The sequence below is a fragment of the Theropithecus gelada genome, chromosome 15 (assembly GCF_003255815.1).
Source record: "Theropithecus gelada isolate Dixy chromosome 15, Tgel_1.0, whole genome shotgun sequence".
NCBI classification, from domain to species: domain Eukaryota; kingdom Metazoa; phylum Chordata; class Mammalia; order Primates; family Cercopithecidae; genus Theropithecus; species Theropithecus gelada.
The window spans coordinates 54,734,159-54,755,025 of NC_037683.1; the positions used below are offsets into that span (position 1 = coordinate 54,734,159).

Sequence of the window (20,867 nt, forward strand, 5' to 3'; positions counted from 1 at the left end):
AAAAAAAAAAAAAAAAAAAAAAAAAAAAGAACAGACTAATACCACCTCCAACCAATCCCTGGTTTTTGCTTAAGAAGCCATAGTTCGTTTCTATTACCTGCAACTAAAAATCCTAACAACCTGACAACTACACCATCACAAATGGTGGCCTCTCCATCACTTACTCCGGACTATCAGCCTGGTGAAGGCCGAGGTGAAGAGGTTTCCTCCTATATACCTGGCCGAGTACACTCCAGCATCCTGGGGCTGAGCATGAGGCAGGTGTACTTCTAGAATATCAGGTACTTCATGCCGAGGCACTGAATGGATGAAGGAACCTAGTAAGAGGGAAGAGTGAAGAACAATAGGTCACACTGAAACATTCCTGTTTCCTTGTCTGGTTTCTTCACTTAATCAGCTTTCCCTGACGTGGTAAAGAAAATGTGCTCTCACATATTGGATGTGGGAGAAGAATGAAAAGGCTGAACTATTCAGTACTGCCCCAATAGTCAAGAAAGTCATAGTGATAAAACAGATAGGTTAGTTTGTGGGATCTACCACCAAACACATAAAGGTGGGAGTAGTCTAAGTTCTTACATTCTACAGGGAGAGGTGAACATAGTTGGCAGGCAAAGTTAGGTGAAAAATGAGAGGTAACCCTGTCAACTAACCAATTAACCAGGAGATATATATAATTGCTACTCCAGTCTGGAAGTCCTATCCACTCACTCACTTCAGAATGATCCCCATCAATATTCCAGCTGGATCAGGCAACTGACACCGGGTGGTACCAAACCATAGCTAGGTTCTAGACACATTTGGATTACACAGTTGGACTGCCAGAACTGCTAACAATTGGCTTCCCACGTTTACTGTGGTAATTTCCTAAACCTTGCAATCAACAATGTCAGAATCAAAGAAACACATTTTATATGGCTGAAGCTGGGATCTCACATTATGATGGGGTTTTATTGTATATACATATACCATGTACATTCATATATATGAATTCCACTTTAATATTCTTAAGTAACCAAATATGTCACCTAAGAGGGCTTCTATCATACACAGAATTTGAAAGCTTGCATCATAGCTGCTTTACTTCAAACATCTGCCCACAAGACCACAATAGGAAAATGATCTAATATGTTGTATGTTATCTGATATCTCACATCATAATGGGGAAAGCAATGAAACACATACTCACCATTTTTGTAAATCACTGCATCTTCTTCTTTAATCAATACCTTTTTGAAAGATATATTCACATTATCTCCCTTGTCCACAGTCATAGTTAAAGTAGCTGGTAGGAAGGAAGCTTTTAAAAGAGAGAAAACAAATACCAAAAATGGGGTCACACATTTTCTCCAGGAGCAATTGAACTTTGAGACTCAGAAAATGAGGGCTGGCACTTGCTAGGTGTCAGATGGTTTTTGTAAAGTGAAAAACAGTGGTGGCTAATTTACACTCTGTAAGAGTGTAAATATATACAAACAATATGCCTATACACAATTTTTCTATTCAGCGGTTGGGGAGGTGAGGATTTTGTGTTGATTAGTTCAGAGTGAATATCCCTTATCTGAAATACTTAGGGCCAGAAGTGTTTCAGATTTTATTTTTCCATTTTGAAATATTTGCATTATGCCAGCTAAGGATCCCAAATCTGAAATCCAGAATGCTCCAATGAACATTTCCTTTAAGCATCAAATTGGCACTCAAATATTTTTGGATCTTGAGGCATTTCAGATTTCAGATTTTTGGATTTGGAATACTCAACCTGTACCTATTATCAAACTAAGTCCTGATACTAACAACAAACTACATTAACTGTGAATCTGCCATCCTTTTCCAATCCTAACCAAGTTTTCTCAAAGTGGAAAAAATTATGAATGAAATCTGAGTTTCCCCAAAGTGAAAGAGAAAAAAACATTTGCCAAATGGCTTTTCCCCTGATCCTTTTGTGTTGTTGTTGTTCCAAATAATTCTAATTCTAATTCTAATTTCCATGCATTTCTCAAATCAAATGAGCAAAATGCTGGACTTACTACTCATGGTGTAAATATTGGAAGATTGAAGAATAAAGACAAGGATAGAATCTAATATCTTGCCTTCTACCTTTTAATTATATATGTATGACCTGACATAGTTATGGAACTGGACAGTACTGAGATGTAACTGGGAAAATTATTTTATATTTGACTTATAAAATCATAAGCCAAAGCTGGGCATGGTTGCTCATGCCTGTAATCCCAACCCTTTGGGATGCCAACATAGATCACCTGAGGTCAGGAGTTCGAGAACAGCCTGGCCAACATGGCGAAATCCCGTCTCTACTAAAAATACAAAAATGAGCCAGGCGTGGTGGGACGCGCCTGTAATTCCAGCTACTCGGGAGGTTGAGGCAGGAGAATTGCTTGAATCCGGGAGGTGGAGGTTGCAGTGAGACAAGATCGCGCCACTGTATTCCAGCATGGGCAACAGAGCAAGACTCAGTCTCAAAAAAAAAAAAAAAAAAAAATCACAAGCCAATTGATTGCAAATTCCTGTCACTGTGTCAAGCTTGCCATGCAACATTGAATCCCTTGGCTTATTGGACAAGATGTGTGAATAAAATCTTCTAACTTTCTTCCAACAACAAGAGTTTCTGAATGCCTTTAACTTGTATTGTAATCTGCAGAAAGCCAAACTCTGTGAGATAAGGAGGTATTAGCTTTAGGCTTTAAGTTAAGCCAATGTTAACAATATAAGGCTCACCACTAAAAGAAGAGAAACAGTCTATCTAACTTTCCTTAATAGGAGGGCAAGAGAGAAGAGAAGGAAACAAAAGACATAAAATGAGAACCAAAGGACCAGAGAAAATCATGGTGTGGAAAAGATGGAATAAGGTGGCAGAAGTTATGCCAAATATGTATTAAAAAACAGGAGCTCATATCAAATTCAGATCAGAAAATCTTAGATTCTAGAATCTTAATTCTAAAACACACACACACACACACAAAACTGTGTGCTCTTTTCATGAAGTATACATTCAACATAATGGCACATAAGATTGCAAATAAAGGGATGTAAAAATATATAGCACACTAACACTAAATAAAACTAGTATTGCAACATTTATACAGAAAAAAATTATTATAAAGCTAAAAAACTGTTAGGGATAAAGATGGTCATTATGTAATGATAAAACAGAACCATCTACTGATAAAACCCTGTTAGATTTTATTCACATGTCTTGTTCAGGAAGATATTGTAATCCTGAAATTATATATGCATCTAACAACAGAATTTCAAAGTTCATGAAACAAAAAGTGTCAGAATTAAAGAAACTGACAAATCTATAAGCACAGTGGAAACTTTCAGAAATTAATTAAAAAGACTGAAAATTACTAAGAAAATATTTAGAAGATTTTAATAATGCTATTAGAGATCTGTTGAATATTCATTAACCCCTTGCTCAGTTATTGAAATACACATTATTTACCAGAACATTACCTATTTATCCACAAAGCACATCTCTGTTGATAACAAATTCTCTGACCAGAATGCACCTAAATTAGAAATTAATAGCAAAACATCCTGCCCCCCAAAGCAAGAATTCCTATAAAGATTCAGACCAGGACCAAGCCTTGGGATTGTACGGATCCTGCTGAGGACCTTGTGATGAACCAGCTGGTCGCTGTGCCCTCATTCTCATCTCATCCATGGCTTTCAGATGGTGGTTTGAGAAAGACTAATCAAGTGTTTTGTGCACCACTGGCTGAGACAGCTACCCTGTGAGAGCAAAAGATGCCTCCAAACCATGCTCAGAAGGACCTGGGCTTTAGGTTTGTCTGCTTGCTTTCACTGGCTGTGGGCTGTGCCTGCTGACCCTAGTATGGGTGCCTTGCACAGACTCCCCTGGTGGTCAGGTATGTAAATGCCTCTGGTACAGATGATGACCTGGGGCAAACCCAGAGAGAGCACGGGGTAGATCATTCCAGCAGTGTGAGCGCTGGAATCAGACACATTCCTGGGCTTGGATCCACCCTCTGCCACCCTTTTTGAAAGAGTTGCTTCACCTCTGCAAATCTCAGTTTTCTCATGTGTAACTGAAAAGTAATAATACCTACCTTCAAAGGTTGTTAGTAATATTAAGTGATGTAGGCTAAGCCCTGAGGTGCTTAGAGGAGGTCAGTATCCTTCTAATATAAACAGCAACACTGCTGTGCTGACATTTCTGATATGAACCTGAGGGACACTTTTCTCCAGAGCACTAAAATGAACCAGCCATAAAGGAGGAGCAGACAGGGAACTGGATGGTGAGCGGGGCTGGCTTTGCGGGGCTTCTGCTCACATTGCCAAGTGCTTCATTTAGCCCTCCAAATGCATGCAGCTCTTGCTCTCCGTGGCATGCTCCTGGACTCCTATGAGAATTTTTTTCTGGCCATTTCATGCTGTTGTTCCTGTCTATGTGGTTTGTTTATATTTTCTGCTCCTTTGTGTGAGAATTATTTAGCTGACCGTGGGACTTCTCACTCAGTATTGTGTTCTGAAAGGAACCAAGGTTCCCCAGTAGGCTCAACTCCAAGTAGCTTTCCCCCCACTACTCTGCGACTCTTTATTATTTAGGACTGTGCTTTTTAAGCTCCTGTTTTCTTAGGGGCATTTTCACACCAGAGTTTCACTGCTGTCCACAGTTTCCCTCTGCATGAATGTCTCCAAGCTGGCTGTTCTCTGCTGAGTACTAACGAAGGAAACCCAACATTCATGTTCTACTTTGGGCTTTCTGATGACACAGGAGCCTGGCTTGTATTCAGTACACATATATTGATGTCATGTGACTTGACTAGACCATAAAAACAATAAGCACATTTTAATAGCGCCTACTATGGACCAAGCACTGTTATAAGCACTTTATACAAATTTAATTGTCAGCCTGGGGGCGGAGGCTCACGCTTCTAATCCCAAAATTTTGGGAGGCCAAGGTGGGAGGATATCTTAAGGCCAGGAGTTTGAGACCAGCCTAGGCAACACAGTGAGACCTCTTCTCTACAAAAAAATGTTTAAAAATTAGCCAGGTATGGTGGCACCTGCCTGTAGTCCCAGCTGTTCAGGAGGATCACTTGTGCTTAAGAAATCAAGACTGTAGGCCGGGCATGGTGGCTCAAGCCTATAATTCCAGCACTTTGTGAGGCCGAGGTGGGCAGGTTACGAGGTCAGGAGATCAAGACCATCCTGACTAACACAGTGAAACACCATCTCTACTAAAAATACAAAAAATTAGTCAGGCGTGGTGGCGGGTGCCTGTAAGTCCCAGCTACTCAGGAGGCTTAGGCAGAAGAATGTCGTGAACCCAGGAGGCAGAGCTTGCAGTGAGCCGAGATCGTGTCACTGCACTCCAGCCTGGGCGACAGAGTGAGACTCTGTCAAAAAAAAAAAAAAAAAAAGAGAGAGAAATCAAGACTGTAATGAGCTACTGCACCCCAGCCTGGGCAACAGAGGGAGACTCCAACTAAAAAAAAAATTACTTTTTATGATATCCCTATGAGATAGATGCTACAATTATCCTAATTTTACAGATGAGGAAATTAAGGTACAGAGAATCTAGGTAACCTGTCCAAGATCACATAGCATATACATGGGAGAGCCACGATTTGAACCAAGGAATCTGGCTCCGCATGCTTTCATAGATTATGTAATGTTAGCACTCAAAAGGCTTTTAGGTGCAACCACCTCATTCTATAAATGATATTGCCAAGGCCTAGGTTAGAAGATAACTTGCTTAAGATCATTTGGATGGGCTAATTCATCGGCAGAGCTTAACTAAAAATATAATTCCTTATTCCATAAGGGCTGGAGAAGAAAGTAGGTGGTAGTAAAAGTTATATACAAGTGAAAACACAGATGAAAAACAAGTGAGCTCAATTTCAGTCATCTCCTTTCAGTTTACTTGTTATATAAGTACCACAGGAAATAATGTAGTTTTATATCTGTGATTATTTTGTGCAATTTCACCACAATCCTGTGAAGACAGTATAGCTACAGTTTATCCATATGGGAGATGCAGTTGAGAAAGTCTAAGTCCCTTACCCAAGGCCTGTCAACAGTGAATAAACGTGGAAGTTGAGACACAAACTCAAGACCTCCACCCCTAGTTCTCCAGACTTATCTTCTCCAGGTCCACATCCTTAGCTCTCAATTCCAGCCACTTTGAACTGTATTCAATTCCTTAGCCAGACCTCATCACTCACATCCAAGTCATGAGTTTTCTTTCTTCTTTTCGCATCCTTTTCTCCTAAGCCTCGTCAGTTCCTACTCATTCATCAGTTTCCATTTAGGTATCTCCAGAGACCTCACACAACACCTGGAACACAGGTTAGACGCTCTCATAGCTACTCCCTAAATACCCCTGCATTTTTTCATTATAGCCCCACTCATGGTATATAACCCCTACTAGATTGAGTGTTCCAGGAGGGCAAGATCACATCTGGTTTGAAAGGTAGCACAGGGTGATGGTTAGAGCCAGGCTTCTAGAATCGGGCCTGACTTCACCTTCCCAGATCCAACACTCCATAACTAGTGAATGCACGTAAGTTACAATAGCTAAGTCTCATCTATTAGTGGGGTCTTAAAAGTCCTCATCTGATATATATTTGATAAAGACTAAGTTAGTAATACATATAAAGTTGCTAGGGGAATGTCAGGCATACAAAGGAAAATGTGTGGCACAAATAGAGGCTCAAGAATAATTGTAGTGGCCAGGCACGGTGGCTTACGCCTGTAATCCAAGCACTTTAGGAGGCCGAGGCAGGTGGATCACGATGTCAGGAGATGGAGACCACCCTGGACAACATGGTGAAATCCTGTCTCTATTAAAAATACAAAAACAAGCTGGGCATGGTGGTGCACGCCTGTAGTCCCAGCTACTCGGGAGGCTGAGGCAGGAGAATCGCTTGAACCCAGGAGGCAGAGGTTGCAGTGAGCTGATATCGTGCCACTGCACTCCAGCTTGGGTGACAGAGCAAGACTCTGTCTAAAAAAAAAAAAAAAAAAAAAAAGAAGAAGAATTATGGAATGAAAGTATAAATGAACTAAACTGTTTCAGATTTTCCCATTTTCTTGATGCTTTTAACATATTCCTTTGTGTTATTTAGCTGCAAATGGCTCTCCTCGATCAACTTCATAAATCATGTTTGGGAAGTTTGATATTCTTAATATAAAGCTATTTCTCAAATGAAAGTAGGAATAAAATAACCCTCTGTTTCTTCTAATGGATCAGTTTGAAACAGGTCTTTGGATCTGAAAATGTTTCAAACTTTATATATAATTTCCTACCCCCAAATGAAATCACCAATGAGGTTTGAGTCAAACTGCTGTTGACTATTTTGGATGATGCCATTGATAAAAACCAGTTTGGCTGTTTGGGGTGTGTGAGCCAATTTAAGCTGTGTTTTGGCACATCTCAAATGGATTTTCCACTTCCTCCACAGATGTACGAGTCAGCAGCAAGCAGGAATATATTGATGTTTATTTTATCCTGCTGTGTCCCTAGGCAGGCATTTCTGAGTTTCCATGATGTTTTAATAACGAATTAACAGTGACATGAAAACATAGTTTTGGAGGTTTTTCCTGATTCACCATAAAGGATTTCACTTTCCTCAAACCAGATTTCCCTCACTGGATGGTCAGCAAGAAAAACAGAACCCGTTCACCAGCCTGAGATGCTGTTATTGTTAAAATGCAGGAGAGAACATACCTATTTTTCCATTTTGTGTAAAACTCCATAATATGTTAATGCATAGTAAAAAACTTCTACAATTGAGTAGGAAAATTGTCTCACCAATTTATTACTCAAAGAAATGACAGTAATCACAGTTGTTAAACATTTACTGTGAAGCAGATAATGTAATTGGTAAAAGTTAAGTGCCTTATTTAATTTTCAAATATGTGTGATAAAATCTCTATCCCTATTTTTTTTCACATGAGGAAAAATTATGACTTCCATTAAGTAACTTGTCCTGAGCCACACCACTCAGCTGCAGAGGTAGACTTGAACCCATATCCGTCTGACTTCCACTCTCATACCTCTACTCTGTGCCCTGCGTTGCTTTTTAGGGCTTCAGGTGGAATCGTTGTACTTTATAAAACAAGAGCTCAGAATCAGGGAGAGTTGTTAACATTAAGTGAGAATGTTATCGAAAGGTGGTGCAGTGGTAATAAATACTGGCTCTGAAGTCAGATCACTTGGCATCAAATGCTATTCCCACCATTTATAAGCTGCTATTATTCTTATTACTATGTACCTTGTTCTGCAGCAATGTATTGCTTTACCTAAGCTTTTAAGGACACATTCACTGTGCAAATCAATGCTTCTTGTCCATTCCAACTTATTTAAAACAAAACAATTTTGTAGGTATTATTATACCCATTTCACAGATGATGAATAATTGAGACCAATAGAAGTTAAATAACATGCCAAAGGCCACACGGCTGGTGAGTGATGGAGAAAGAATTAAAACTCAGGTGAGTATAACTCTAAAAGCCATCTTCTCATTAGTGTTTCTCACTATCCAGGTCTGCCTTTGCCTTATTTAACTGAAATTAAGCCATTCTTTACCTGTGGTTACCTAGACTCTCAGTTTGGGGGGATCATTACAGTGGGTTTTTAACTCGCAACGTTCTGGTCCAGTTTGCTTTACATGTTCTTATTTATACATTGTCAAGGATGACCTCTGGACAGTGCAGTGAGGACACAGTGGCACTTCACATTTTGTTCCCACGAAATGACTGGGGCATAATCTCAGATCATCTTCCTTTAGAATGTGGAAACATCAGCAGAAGAACATTAGTCTTTATTCAAGTCAAATCCAAAATGACACATGTGAAGAATAATAGAGCTGACTTTCAGCCATGATAGCTTTGGCACACCTCACATCCCTTTGTTCAACCTCTCTTCCCTCAGCGGCGAGCTGCATTCCTGGGAATTTCTGTTGCACACTTTTCCCACTTGCCCTGCTGTCATTTAAAGGTGAACATTCTAGTTTTGCTAAGAAAACCCTTTCCTTCATTTGTAATGAATAGCAATTTTATTACTTTTGACCTTAAAATGAGTTTCCTGCCTTCAAATCTTTTCATTACTACCATTAGCAAATGCAAAGAAATATTTTCAGGTGGACCCTAATGAAAGGCTAACTCTAAACCCCTGCTACTCAAAGTGTGGTCCACGGTGGAGCAGATTCTCATCACCTGGGACATGTAGAAATGCAGAATCCCAGGACTCTCCCAAACAACCTATTAAATCAGAGTCTGCATGTTTACAAGACCCACAGGTGATCTGTAAGCATGTTCAACTTTAAAAAGCATTGATCCAAAAAAAAATACAGACTACAGGTGGTTACATTATAAAAGAAACAGTCAATCAGCAATGTGCAGAGGTGTGTTACTTAACTGGATCAGCTTTCTAAAAGTAAGGCCTGGTGCAGTGGCTCACACCTGTAATCCCAGCACTTTGAGAGGCCAAGGTGGGAGGATAGCTTGAAGCTGGTAGTTCAAGACCAGCCTGGGCAGCAAAGAGGACCCTATAGCTACAAAATTTTTTTTTAATTAGCCAGGCATGGTGGTGCATGACTGTAGTCCCAGCTACTTAGGAAGCTGAGGTGGGAGGATAGCATGAGCCCAGGAGGTCAAGGCTGCAGTAAAGTATGACTGTGCCACTGCCCTCCAGCCCGGACAACAGCAAGACCCTGTCTTAAAACAAACAAACAAACAAAAACCCTAAACAGCTCATAATGTGATTATTTGATGTAATGACAAGTCCTCGGTCCACAGCTCCTGTGGTTGTGATGATATTAATTTGGAAAAGACTCCTTCATTTTAGGAATCAGCAGCCCAGACAAAGTGGCTGATAGGGGAGAGGCTAGATCATTCCAGGCAGAACAAAGGGAGGTCACCTCAGCTGGCATTCTGTACCTTCCTCCCAGCAGACAGCATCAAGAGCACCAGAAGTCTACCTGCCCGTCCAGGCCTGGGACCTTAGAACACAATTAATTGTATTAAATAATGTTTGCAACACCCTCTCCTTCAACTGCCATCACATAGGTGGACTGGTCTAAAGATTTAGCTTAAGGCCCAGTTTTATTTTGAGAGAAAGACATCATCACATCATTGCCTTGTGGGGTAGTAGAAAGCCTTAATAATCCTCCCTTAGAGGAGGCTTTCAAAATCCTCCTGCAAAATTCTGGTGTTTGCTGAGCTAGACCTGGGTACTCGACTGCTAAAATTAAATCATGGTCCTTTTCCAAGAATGGCAGCCTGCAAAAAGGACCCTAATTCTTCATTCCTCCCCGCATGCCTGACTCTTTGTCATTTCAACTTGTAGTGCCCTCTCACTCTGACACTAGGCTCAGCTACTTAACTGGCTTAGGTCAATACAATGAAGCAGAAGTGACAGTGTACAATTCTGAGCCTAGGTTGCAAGGAGCCTCATGTCTACATCTCATGTACATGAGATGAGGCTCCTTGCAACCTAGGCTGAGAATTGTACACTATGACCTTATACTACCTTAGCCTGTTATAGTTTAAGGAACTAAGCAAAGTTGCCCCAGCCAAGGCCAGCCTACTAAGCCTATAGCCAGGCAACACTATATATGTAAGGAATCCCAGCCAAGGTCAATACATCCATCTAATCAACACAGCTGACTTAGACTCACAAGCTATAAATGCTCATTATTGTATGCCACTGTGGTTTGTGGTTATGTTACACAGCATTATTGTGGCAATAGAAAATTGGTACACTGGCTGGGCACAGTAGCTCATGCCTGTAATCCCAGCACTTTGGGAGGCCACGGCAGGCAGATCACGAGGTCAACAGATTGAGATCATCCTGACCAATATGGTGAAACCCCGTCTCTACTAAAAATACGAAAAATTAGCTGGGCGTGGTGGTGCACACCTGTAGTCCCAGCTACCTGGGAGGCTGAGGCAGGAGAATCACTTGAACCCGGGAGGCGGAGGTTGCAGTGAGCTGAAATCATGCCACTACACTCTAGCCCAGTGACAGAGTGAGACTCTGTCTCAAAAAAAAAAAAAAAAAAAAGGAAAAAAGAAAATTGATATACCAAGTAACCAATTAAATTAAGTTACTGATGGATATTCCCCTTCTAAAATTCTTATTTATATTTAATCTTCTCCTGAAAATATTAACTTCCATTAAGGGTATTTAGGGACAAGCAAAGCAATGTATCACATGAAAAATCAAAGAAGAAAGCTCAAAATAGTCAGTAGTTTGGCAATGAACATTTGTTTTCATTGCTATGATTTTCATATTACATACATGTAACAGAGTCATATATCCATAAGTACCATGATGCCCTTAGTAGAACATATGAAATATTTCATTTGATCTCACGATGTAGGCACAATATCTAGTTAAGGGGTTGGATTGCATAATTTCCTTTATCTCTAACATTCCATGTACCAGACACAGCAATGCATGGAAAGAGGCAGGCAAGATCGTCAAGCTCTACACTTAGGTAGCACATGCCCTGCCCCTGAGGGATCAGCTACCAAACAAAAGGTGTGTGTGTGCCGCAGTGGGCCTCACCTGCCCAAAACTTAGGGGCATGTTACCTTGTTGACGCATCTTCATGGTTCGTATCCTTATTGCCTCTCCTCGAACTCGCCCTTCACAGAAGTAAGCACCATTGATCTTACTAGCCTTTTCTCTCTTCCAGACAACTTTTTTAGCCCATTCTCTGGTCACATCTTGAGTAACTTCCAGTGGATCCTGGTGCTGGTTCATTAAGGCTTCAAAGTCCCTTCCTATGGTGATGGGCTCATGGGGGTGCCACCCAGAGGCAATGCAGGTGAGAGATGTTTCGGCATCAGATACAAGAGGTAGGGAATTGATCAAGATCAAGTCCATGGCACCTTCCACAGTTCCTAAAAGGAAAGAGAGAGAATAATGTATGACTAAGGTTATTAACATGACCCCATAGGGTAAACTGGTGCTCACAAAGCCTTGTCTTAAAAAAGTTGTGTGAGTATTCTTACTACAATGCTACTCTGACCATGTGCCTATCTTCCACTGGACAAAATCCAAAACTCTTTGCCAAGGCATCAAGACCCTTCATCAGTTAGATCCTGCTAACGTCCCCTGCCCCACTGCATACCCTAGTTGCAATGGACTACCCATTATTCCCCCAACAAGCCATGCACTAGACATAGTTGGGTATTCAGGAAATGTATGTTGTATTAAGATGAATTAATAATAATGATATTATAATCATTATTCATTATATTTATTAGTTATTAATTGATGCTAATGTGATACTGTCACAATAATAAAGCATTCTAAAGAAATATATCAACTACATAAACTTATGCCTTATAGATTCTCATTTTGAAAGAATTGCTCAATTTGAAAGAATTGCTCAATTAAATACCTCAAGATAAATGACAAACGGTGACTAAGTGAAGTCTGCATTTCCCTCAGGACCTCATTTACTCCATCAGGACTCTTGTAAAGATTAAATAAGATAAAATACATAACTTGCCAACCACTCTGTCTGTTATATATTGCATACTCGGTGATTATTATTTCATTTCTCTTTATTCTGTTTCCTGAACACTTCGTCCCAAACCTTACCCTCTCCCCAAATGTAAAAATAAAACCTTGCCCAAACTTTAAATTTTATTTTATGAATTTGTTCTGTAAATGAGGAAGTACACTTTTAAAAAGAAAATCCTCTCACGTTATTTTCTCACTATTTCTCTTTCTCTCTCTCCCCTCCCCGCTACTCCCACCACTGTTTTGATTTCTAAAGGTTCTAACATGAGCAGATAGAGTCTGTGCCTATTGTCTCCTCTTCAAATGTGGAAATATCAGGGATGGAAAATGTTCTCTAACTCCAGTGATGGTTGGCTCTCAAGTCTGCATAAAACAATCAGGAGACTAGAAAGAGCAACTGAGTGATGAGGGCCCAACTAGAGTCTCAGAGACCTTTGTGTAGAAGTGATTCAAAGAAGCGACATGTTATCTTATTGAATACCCATTAAATTCAGCAACTCTGTGAGGTATGCACCATTATCTCAATTTTAAATATGAAGAGATGAAGGCTCAAAAGATTGAGCAGCTAGTTTGATTTTTCACAGCTATTGAAGGCAGAGCTGGGATTCAAATGCTCACTGGTCTTTCAGTCCTTGAATACAAGATGCTGTTTCCTACCTCAAAGCCTTTGCTGTTCCTTCTGCCTGGAATGCTTTTCTCCACTCTTGGCATAGCCACCTTCTGCTTGTCCTTTGGGTCTCAGCTTAAGTGCCACTTTGTCATAGAAGACTTCTCTACCTGCCTTATCTATAATACCTATACACTCTCATCCCATTGTCCTCTAATTTGGCCTCCTGGTTTATTCATAATGATTACCATAATTTGTGAATATCTTATTTACTCTCTCTCTAAATGGTAAACTCCAAATGTTCTGTATATGAACAGGAATTTAGGAATTGGTTTACATGGAATATTCTCCCTAATCTCAACATATAGAGGACTTAAGTGTTTGTTGGATGAGTGGATGGATGGATGGATGGATGGATGGATGGATGGACAAATTTTATTTCAGATCTGCTTGATTCAAGTCCATCCATTTACTTGGCTTCCAATTCTAGAATAAGGTTAAAAATGAAAGTGCGGGCTGGGTGCAGTGGCTCACGCCTGTAATCCCAGCACTTTCGGAGGCCGAGACACGAGGATCACCTGAGGTCAGGATTTTGAGACCAGCCTGGTCAACATGGTGAAATCTTGTCACCACTAAAAATACAAAAATTAGCTGGGTGTGGTGGTGGGTGCCTGTAATCCCAGCTACTCAGGAGGCTGAGATGGGAGAATCGCTTGAACCCAGAGGCTGCACTCCAGCCGGGGCAACAGAGAGCAAAATTCTGTCTCAAAAAAACAAAAAAAACCAAAGTACTCCCCCGAGTCTGAACTGACCTCCTTGCCCATATTTAACTGTTTTGACAGCTACTGAGTTCATAGGGGAAAAAACATTACAGTTTTTGCAAAATGCCAAAGAAAAGTGTTCAATGACTGCTGAGCATTTAAGGCTATTATTCATTTACCAGAATTTTTGAGCACCTACTTATGTCAAGCATTGTACCTGATATAAAGTCCTCATACAATTTGTTTTTAATGGCAATTGCCAGTGTTTACTGTATTCAGTGATGTTTTGAGGATAATCTTGGTACAAATTAAACCTTTATCTGAATGATTAGGAAGAAAAATTTCAAAGTCAAGTCTTCATGTAAGCAGGAGTTACAGCTGCATTTTATTGTAATATTAACTCATTACATGGGATTGAGGGAGAAAATCTCCATTAGAATGAGTTCCCAAGCCTGGCCTTGAAGCATCCATTTTATTTCTAGCCTCATTGGTAACTTTTAAGATCTCAGGACAGAGAATACAGGTTAGGATAATAAAAATATTGAAAGAGAGGATGAGCTACAAACCTAGCAGTGGAATTACAGCCTCCAAAAATAACACCAGCACGCACCTCCCCTTCCACGTACATACCCAAGCCTGACTGAGTGAACACCACCTCATCTCTTACACTCACACATTCCAGGCATGTTCCAGAAAGGGTCATCAAGAGGAAGGAAACACTGTAATTCTTTCAACTCCAGTTCAATCCAGCCCCATTTCTGGGGCCAGTTGAGAGTCTTGCCAAAACCACAGGATCTGCTCGGAACTCACAGCACTGGCAGTGGCCGGGGTTTATTTAACAGCTTTAGGAAATAATAGAAAATGCAGTTGATTGGAAAAGACAACCACACTATGTGTAAACTGTTTCTAGGTATGGTTCTAGTTTCTTTTTCCTCTTGCTCCTTTCAGAGATCTCCCTTTACTTTCAGTGACAGAAAAGGAAATGTGGCCTCTGGGAGTCTGGACTTGACTATACTTCGCTTCCCTTGTTCAGCATGCCGGTTAACAAAGCCCTCTTCCACCAGCCAGTGCTCTGTCCTTTGTAACACCATTTACAGTATCAGAAGGCTCTTCTATGTGAGCTTTGGGTATAGAAAGACATACCTACCAGCTTCCTAGGATGGATCTTGAAAATCACCTACTTAGTTTTCTTAAAATGAGAATCTATAACTGTATTTGCTAGTATCTGCCTAAAGAATTTCTAGAAGGTGACACATAAAAATAAGAACAATGATGACCTACTGGGGGGAACTGGGTAGTTGGGGCACAATGGTAAAAGGAAGACTTTTCACTATACGTTTGTGTGTACTGGCTTTTGAACAATGTGGCTATTATTCGCACATAAAAATTAAATGTAAACAAAATGTTATGGCCCATTCCTTAAAAAGGGGCAGCTGGAGGCTGGGCACGGTGGCTCATGCCTGTAATCCCAGCACTTTGGGAGGCTGAGGCAGGAGGATCACCTGAGGTCAGGGAGGGAGAGCATTAGGAGAAATACCTAATGTAGATGATGGGTTGATGGGTGCAGCAAACCACCATGGCACGTGTATACCTATGCAACAAACCTGCACGTTCTGCACATGTACCCCAGAAGTTAAAGTATAATAAAAATAAATAAATAAATAAATAGAGAGAGAAAAATGGGCAGCTGGAAAAGAATCAAGAGCCATGGACATATATGTCCCTTTATGTCTCATCCTTCATCCCTATACCCACTCCAAATCTCAAATTACATCCAAATAATGCATTTTTCTCTTTCTCTCTTCTTTAATAATAGGAAATGTGATGTTATCTCACAATGCTGAAAAATAAAGGAGTTAAAACTTAATGCTGAAAAAAAAAAAGTAGCCAAACTTAGCCTTTTAGAAAGAATAGAGCAGAGGCTCGACGACAATGAGTACAACTGTGGTCAGTGGCTTCTTGAAAGAGTTCTGCTGCGGACACCATGAAAGGCATGGCTGCAACTGCATATCTGGTGCCACTCAAGAAATTTTCTATTAGGGACATTTCTTGAGAATCATTGTCAGAAGACAGATCCTATCTGGGCTCATGCCAATATCAATCTCTCTGCTTAATACCCTTTTTCTTACATTATAGCACTGTCCTCTCCAAATCATGCTGGGGACGGATAGTGAGTTGTTTCATCACAACCATATCTAAAGGGCTCTGATCAAATTCATTCATAGTTTAATTCATACTTCTATCATGAAGGCTAATAACTTGCTAAAACAAGATGCATATTTAATATCACACATCTAATATGTTTTAGAGATTAATGCTATTTTTCCTTAACAAAGATCTCTCAAACACTTTTTCTTTTTTTGAGACGGAGTCTCGCCCTGTCGCCCAGGTTGGCATACAATGGTGCGATCTCGGCTCGCTGCAATCTCTGCCTCCTGGGTTCAAATGAATCTCCTGCCTCAGCCTCTCGAGTAGCTGGGATTACAAGTGCCCGCCACCATGCCTGGCTAATTTTTTTGTATTTTTAGTAGAGGTGGGGTTTCACCATGTTGGCCAGGCTGATCTCGAACTCCTGACCTCGTGATCCGCCTGCCTCGGCCTCCCAAAGTGCTGGGATTACAGGTGTGAGCCACCACACCCAGCCTCAAACACTTTTTCAATGTTTGCCTAAAAGTGTGTCCTTGTTTATAAGGAAATACTTAGCATTGTGGCATGATGTCTGCCAAGTTAATAACCAGGCATCACAATTGAAGCATAACAATGTTCTAAAATGTTTTGCTCACTGTATTTTCTGTGTGCTATATTGAACAGTATCTAATCTTTCTTAGTAGCGTCTTCTCACTAAATCTTATTATGGTGAACTCAATGTTGTTTAACTCTAGTTTTTATATTTACATTTTCTTGTATTCAATATTGCTACGAATAATGGGCCATTAACTAAGACATGGGAATATTTTTATTTAAAAATAGTTACAGACATGATTGTGGGCCTGAATCAACACCCATATAATAGAATTTAATTACATTAGAAATTAGAGACAGAGCCATGTTAAACTGTGTTTAAAGGAACTATAATTTCTCATTTTCTAAAAAGGTGCTCCAGAAGTTTCTGAGAGTGGGAGAGGTGAAATCAACAGAATAGACTCCAGATGCACACCCTCGCCCACTCCCAGTGAGCTGTTCAACTTTTTATTGTATTTTTGGGGGGCTTCATATAAGATTTTATTTGAAGGAAAAAAAAATTCTTAATTAAAAACATAAAACCTCAAACGTCATGAATTTTCATTTTTTCACACAGGAAGAGGACGAAAGGTTAAACCTATCAATGAAAATACACTCCACTGCAGCACAACAGTTAGATTTTTTTTTTTCCACATTCTTCAGATACAGCTGCAGATAATGAAGTTCTGATTTACCCAGCTCCCTGATCTTCGAAGTGTTCACAAGCTAGGAGAAAATTTTAGGCAGGTTAAATTATTGCACGGCAGGCTTATTCCCTTGTGCTTCTTATTACCTCAGAATTGTAGTATTGGGTGGAATTCTGCTAATGTGTGTTTGGAATAATGCATCACATCTTCAGAACAACTAACTGTATGGTTTCTTGGAAATTTGGTATTAGCTATGTTTAAAAATTTTCAAAGGTGTTCATGGTCATTTCATCTTTGTAACAGAAGTAGATATCTTAAAGTTCTAAATAGTTGAAATACCAATCAGCACTTCCTTGGCCAAAGGCATTTCAGGAATCAGAGAATTGGCAATGAACTGAAAAGGTCTGAGTCAAAAGCATTTCTGGAATTAAGGCCGTGGCAATGAGCCGAAGAAGCAAAGACAACTCCCAAACTATCCAGGATATTTGGCGAAATTGTTTGGATTTTGGTTTAGGTTTATTTGTTTTTTGTTTTTGCTGTCCTGAAAAAGAAAAATTCTCTGCAGTTCAAAAAACACTCATTAAATTGTTTATATGTCCATTCATTCCTTTACCAAGCAGGCTGATTGCATGCTCCCCCTGTGCCAAGTACTGCACTTGGCGCTGGAGACACAGCAATGAATAAACAACCCTCTCGTAGCTTATAGGCAAATGTGGGAGACAAACATGGAAAATGAATCACATAAACACATAAATACAAATAGGTACTGAGAGAATTACAAGATGCTTATGAGACACCATAATGGTAAACTTCATCAGATTTGACTGTTTTGGAGGAGGGTTTGTGAACTTTTGGCCTAAAGGAAAGTTGGGGTTAGCCAGGCAAAGCAAGAGAGAGCCAGGCAAAGCAAGATCAGAAAAATCTTCCCCAAAATGGTAATTACTGAGCAGTAGTTACTCATTTTTCAAAGATGAGTTTTTAGTAGGATTCACTTCTAGAATGTTCTTTCAGTATCTTAAAGTTGCTATTAATTTTTGTTGGGCCCTAAGAACTACCAGCACTATTCCTCTGTGTCAACCCTACGTTAAAGTATTTTCAGTATCTTTTCAGCCTTCTTGTCTCCCCTGAAGAAATCCAGTTCCCAGGCATGTTTCCAACACTTTAATCCTTTTTTATTCTCCGTCATTCTTTTGTGTATGTAGTAAGTCTCTGAGCAATAATTTCTTCCTCAAGATTCCTTCCAAGAAGATATTGGGCAGCTAACAAGAAAATACCAAAATGCACAAGACTGGAAATAACTAAAGGAAGTTGCTAACTTTTTATTGTATAGCTGGGAGTTCAGAGTTATCCAGGGGCATCCTGGATGTGACTGGGCTGTGACTCTCTAACAACAAACTCCTGTTCTCACCCGAGTTGTACCAAGCCAGTTTCCCCAAAGGGCATGCCCATTTCCCAACCCTGCTTTCCAGCCAAATGGGACCCCTTGTCTGTCTGCTGGAGGGAATAGCATCCTCTCCCCACCTTCAAATGCCGGAAAGTTTCCATCTAGGCCAAATAACACATGTGTTAGTTAGAAGGAGGATCAGTCAGCTTGCAGGAAACTTTTTACTTCCAGGGAATAGATGGAGCATACATACAATGAGACTTTATTGAACATTCATTTATATGCATACTCCATTCTGTGAGGCAGTGGGGGTGCAGGAAGCATGGTTCCATCAAATCAAGAATTGTTTACACCAGAAGAGGTTTTACAGATGGCTTAGTGCAAGCCTCACACTTTATTTTTTTGAGACAGTGTCTTGCTCTGTCACCCAGGCTGCAGTGCAGGGGCGCAGTCACTGCTCACTACAGCCTCGAACTCATGGGCTCAAGTTATCCTCTCACCTCAGCCTCCTGAATAGCCAGGACTACAGGCATGCAACACCCCTGCCCCCAGCTAATGTTTAAATTTTTTGTAGAGATGGGGTCTCACTGTGTTGCCTAGACTGGTCTCGAACCTCTGAGCTCAAGTGAAGCTCCTGCCTTGGCCTCCCAAAATTCTGTGATTACAGGCATAAGCCAACATGCCTGGCCAAGCCTTACACTTTATAACGGGCAATCTGAGGCCTATAGAAAAGAGACCTGTTGGTGATTGCACAAAGGGTAGTGGTAGAGCCAGCCCTCAAGTGCTGATGTCTCTCCAGCGCCCTTTCTGTCACCCCAGAGTAGCAGTATTAACAGCCAAGTCCTTAGTGTAAGGGAATTTGGAATGTATACACATCTGGCAGAAGGGCACCTGGAGAATCCTGGAGTTTGGTAGAAATCGGAAGAAGAGAAAAAAAGACTTTGAGGAGAGGTGGCTAAAAAGCTAGGTACAGGACAGAGAAATTGAGAATATCTAGAGAAGAGTTTTGGCCACCTTACAGATTCCGCTAAGCCTGGCAGTGCTGCTTCATAATCTTCCCTATTCACTTTGTCTCAAGAGTGGGATGCTCTCTAAATGCACCGTGTTTATCAGCACCAGGATACCTGGTATGGGAAAAATGCATCTTTGGAACCAGGCCACATTTTTCTGGGTTCTTCTCCTGATTCAATTACCTGCCAAGTTCCCATCTACCCTTATGCTGCTCAAAGACGTGCATACCCACACCCACAACCAAGTATATCTATCTTCCAAGACAGCACTGCACAAAACTCTTTGTCTCCTCACTGCCCTGTTCTTCTGCTCCCAACAGAGAAGGCAATTTGACTGACTTGCCTGCACAAAGAGGAGACTAAGCAAGAATCACTCAAAGTGACAATTCACTGAGAACTATTGGAGGAGCAAACCAAAGAAATGAGTCTATAATGGAAGAAATTTAGGATTATATTTGCTAAGAGGAGACCGACAAAAGAAGTCACCTAGCCTTCCTAGTAGGCCTGAGATTATACCATATAGAAAAGGAAGCTGACAATTTTTATTATATAATACATAATAAAAACAATGCTAAGTGCTTTACAAACATTGTCCACTTGAATTCTCACACTATTGAAGGAAAGCATTTACACTCAATTTTATAGGTTAAAAAACCCTGAAATTCAGGAATGTTTAAGGATATACCCAAGGTCACATTAAGTAGAAAGATAGAATTTGAACCTATGTCTCACTGATAATAAGTTCCATTACTACCTACCATGCTTTAGTCTACACACCATCTAAAAGTCAATTTTGCCCATCGCTGTTTCTCTAACAATGAGTACAATGCCTGGTTCATAATAGGTATTCCATAAATATTGATGAATAAATAAATAAATAAATGAGTTAGACTGGCCTTCAGTGAATGAATTCATTCAATAAAAATTTACTTAATTATTACTATGGGCTGGGCTCTGTGCTGCTTTCTGTGGGTCAAGAAAATAATAAAAAATAAAATACGGTTTCTGTCTTCAAAAAGCTTACATTCTGGCCATCCAATGTCATGAAGATAAAACACTGACAGATTTGATCACAGAAAAGTCAAAACCTTCTATACAGCAAAAGATTACATAAATGAAGTTACATGACCAAGTAGAAAAATACTGTTACATGTAAAACTTAAGGAGTTAATGTGTATAACATATAAAGAAATTTCATAAGTCAATGAACC

General features: G+C 40.2%; 1 protein-coding gene across 3 annotated transcripts in view; it reads right to left on the bottom strand.

The window, feature by feature from the left end:
* Positions 1-20,867, bottom strand: part of TEK (TEK receptor tyrosine kinase) — a 122,788-nt gene that overhangs the window by 61,214 nt on the left and 40,707 nt on the right. For 2 of the 3 annotated variants that reach the window (XM_025360570.1, XM_025360568.1), the window contains exons 2-4: positions 11,587-11,898; positions 1,187-1,297; positions 165-317 (exon numbers count right to left, since the gene is read on the bottom strand). In XM_025360570.1, the coding sequence (XP_025216355.1) occupies positions 165-317; positions 1,187-1,297; positions 11,587-11,898 (576 nt within the window). The remainder of the gene's footprint in view (positions 1-164; positions 318-1,186; positions 1,298-11,586; positions 11,899-20,867) is intronic. The other variant, XM_025360571.1, reaches the window with a different exon arrangement.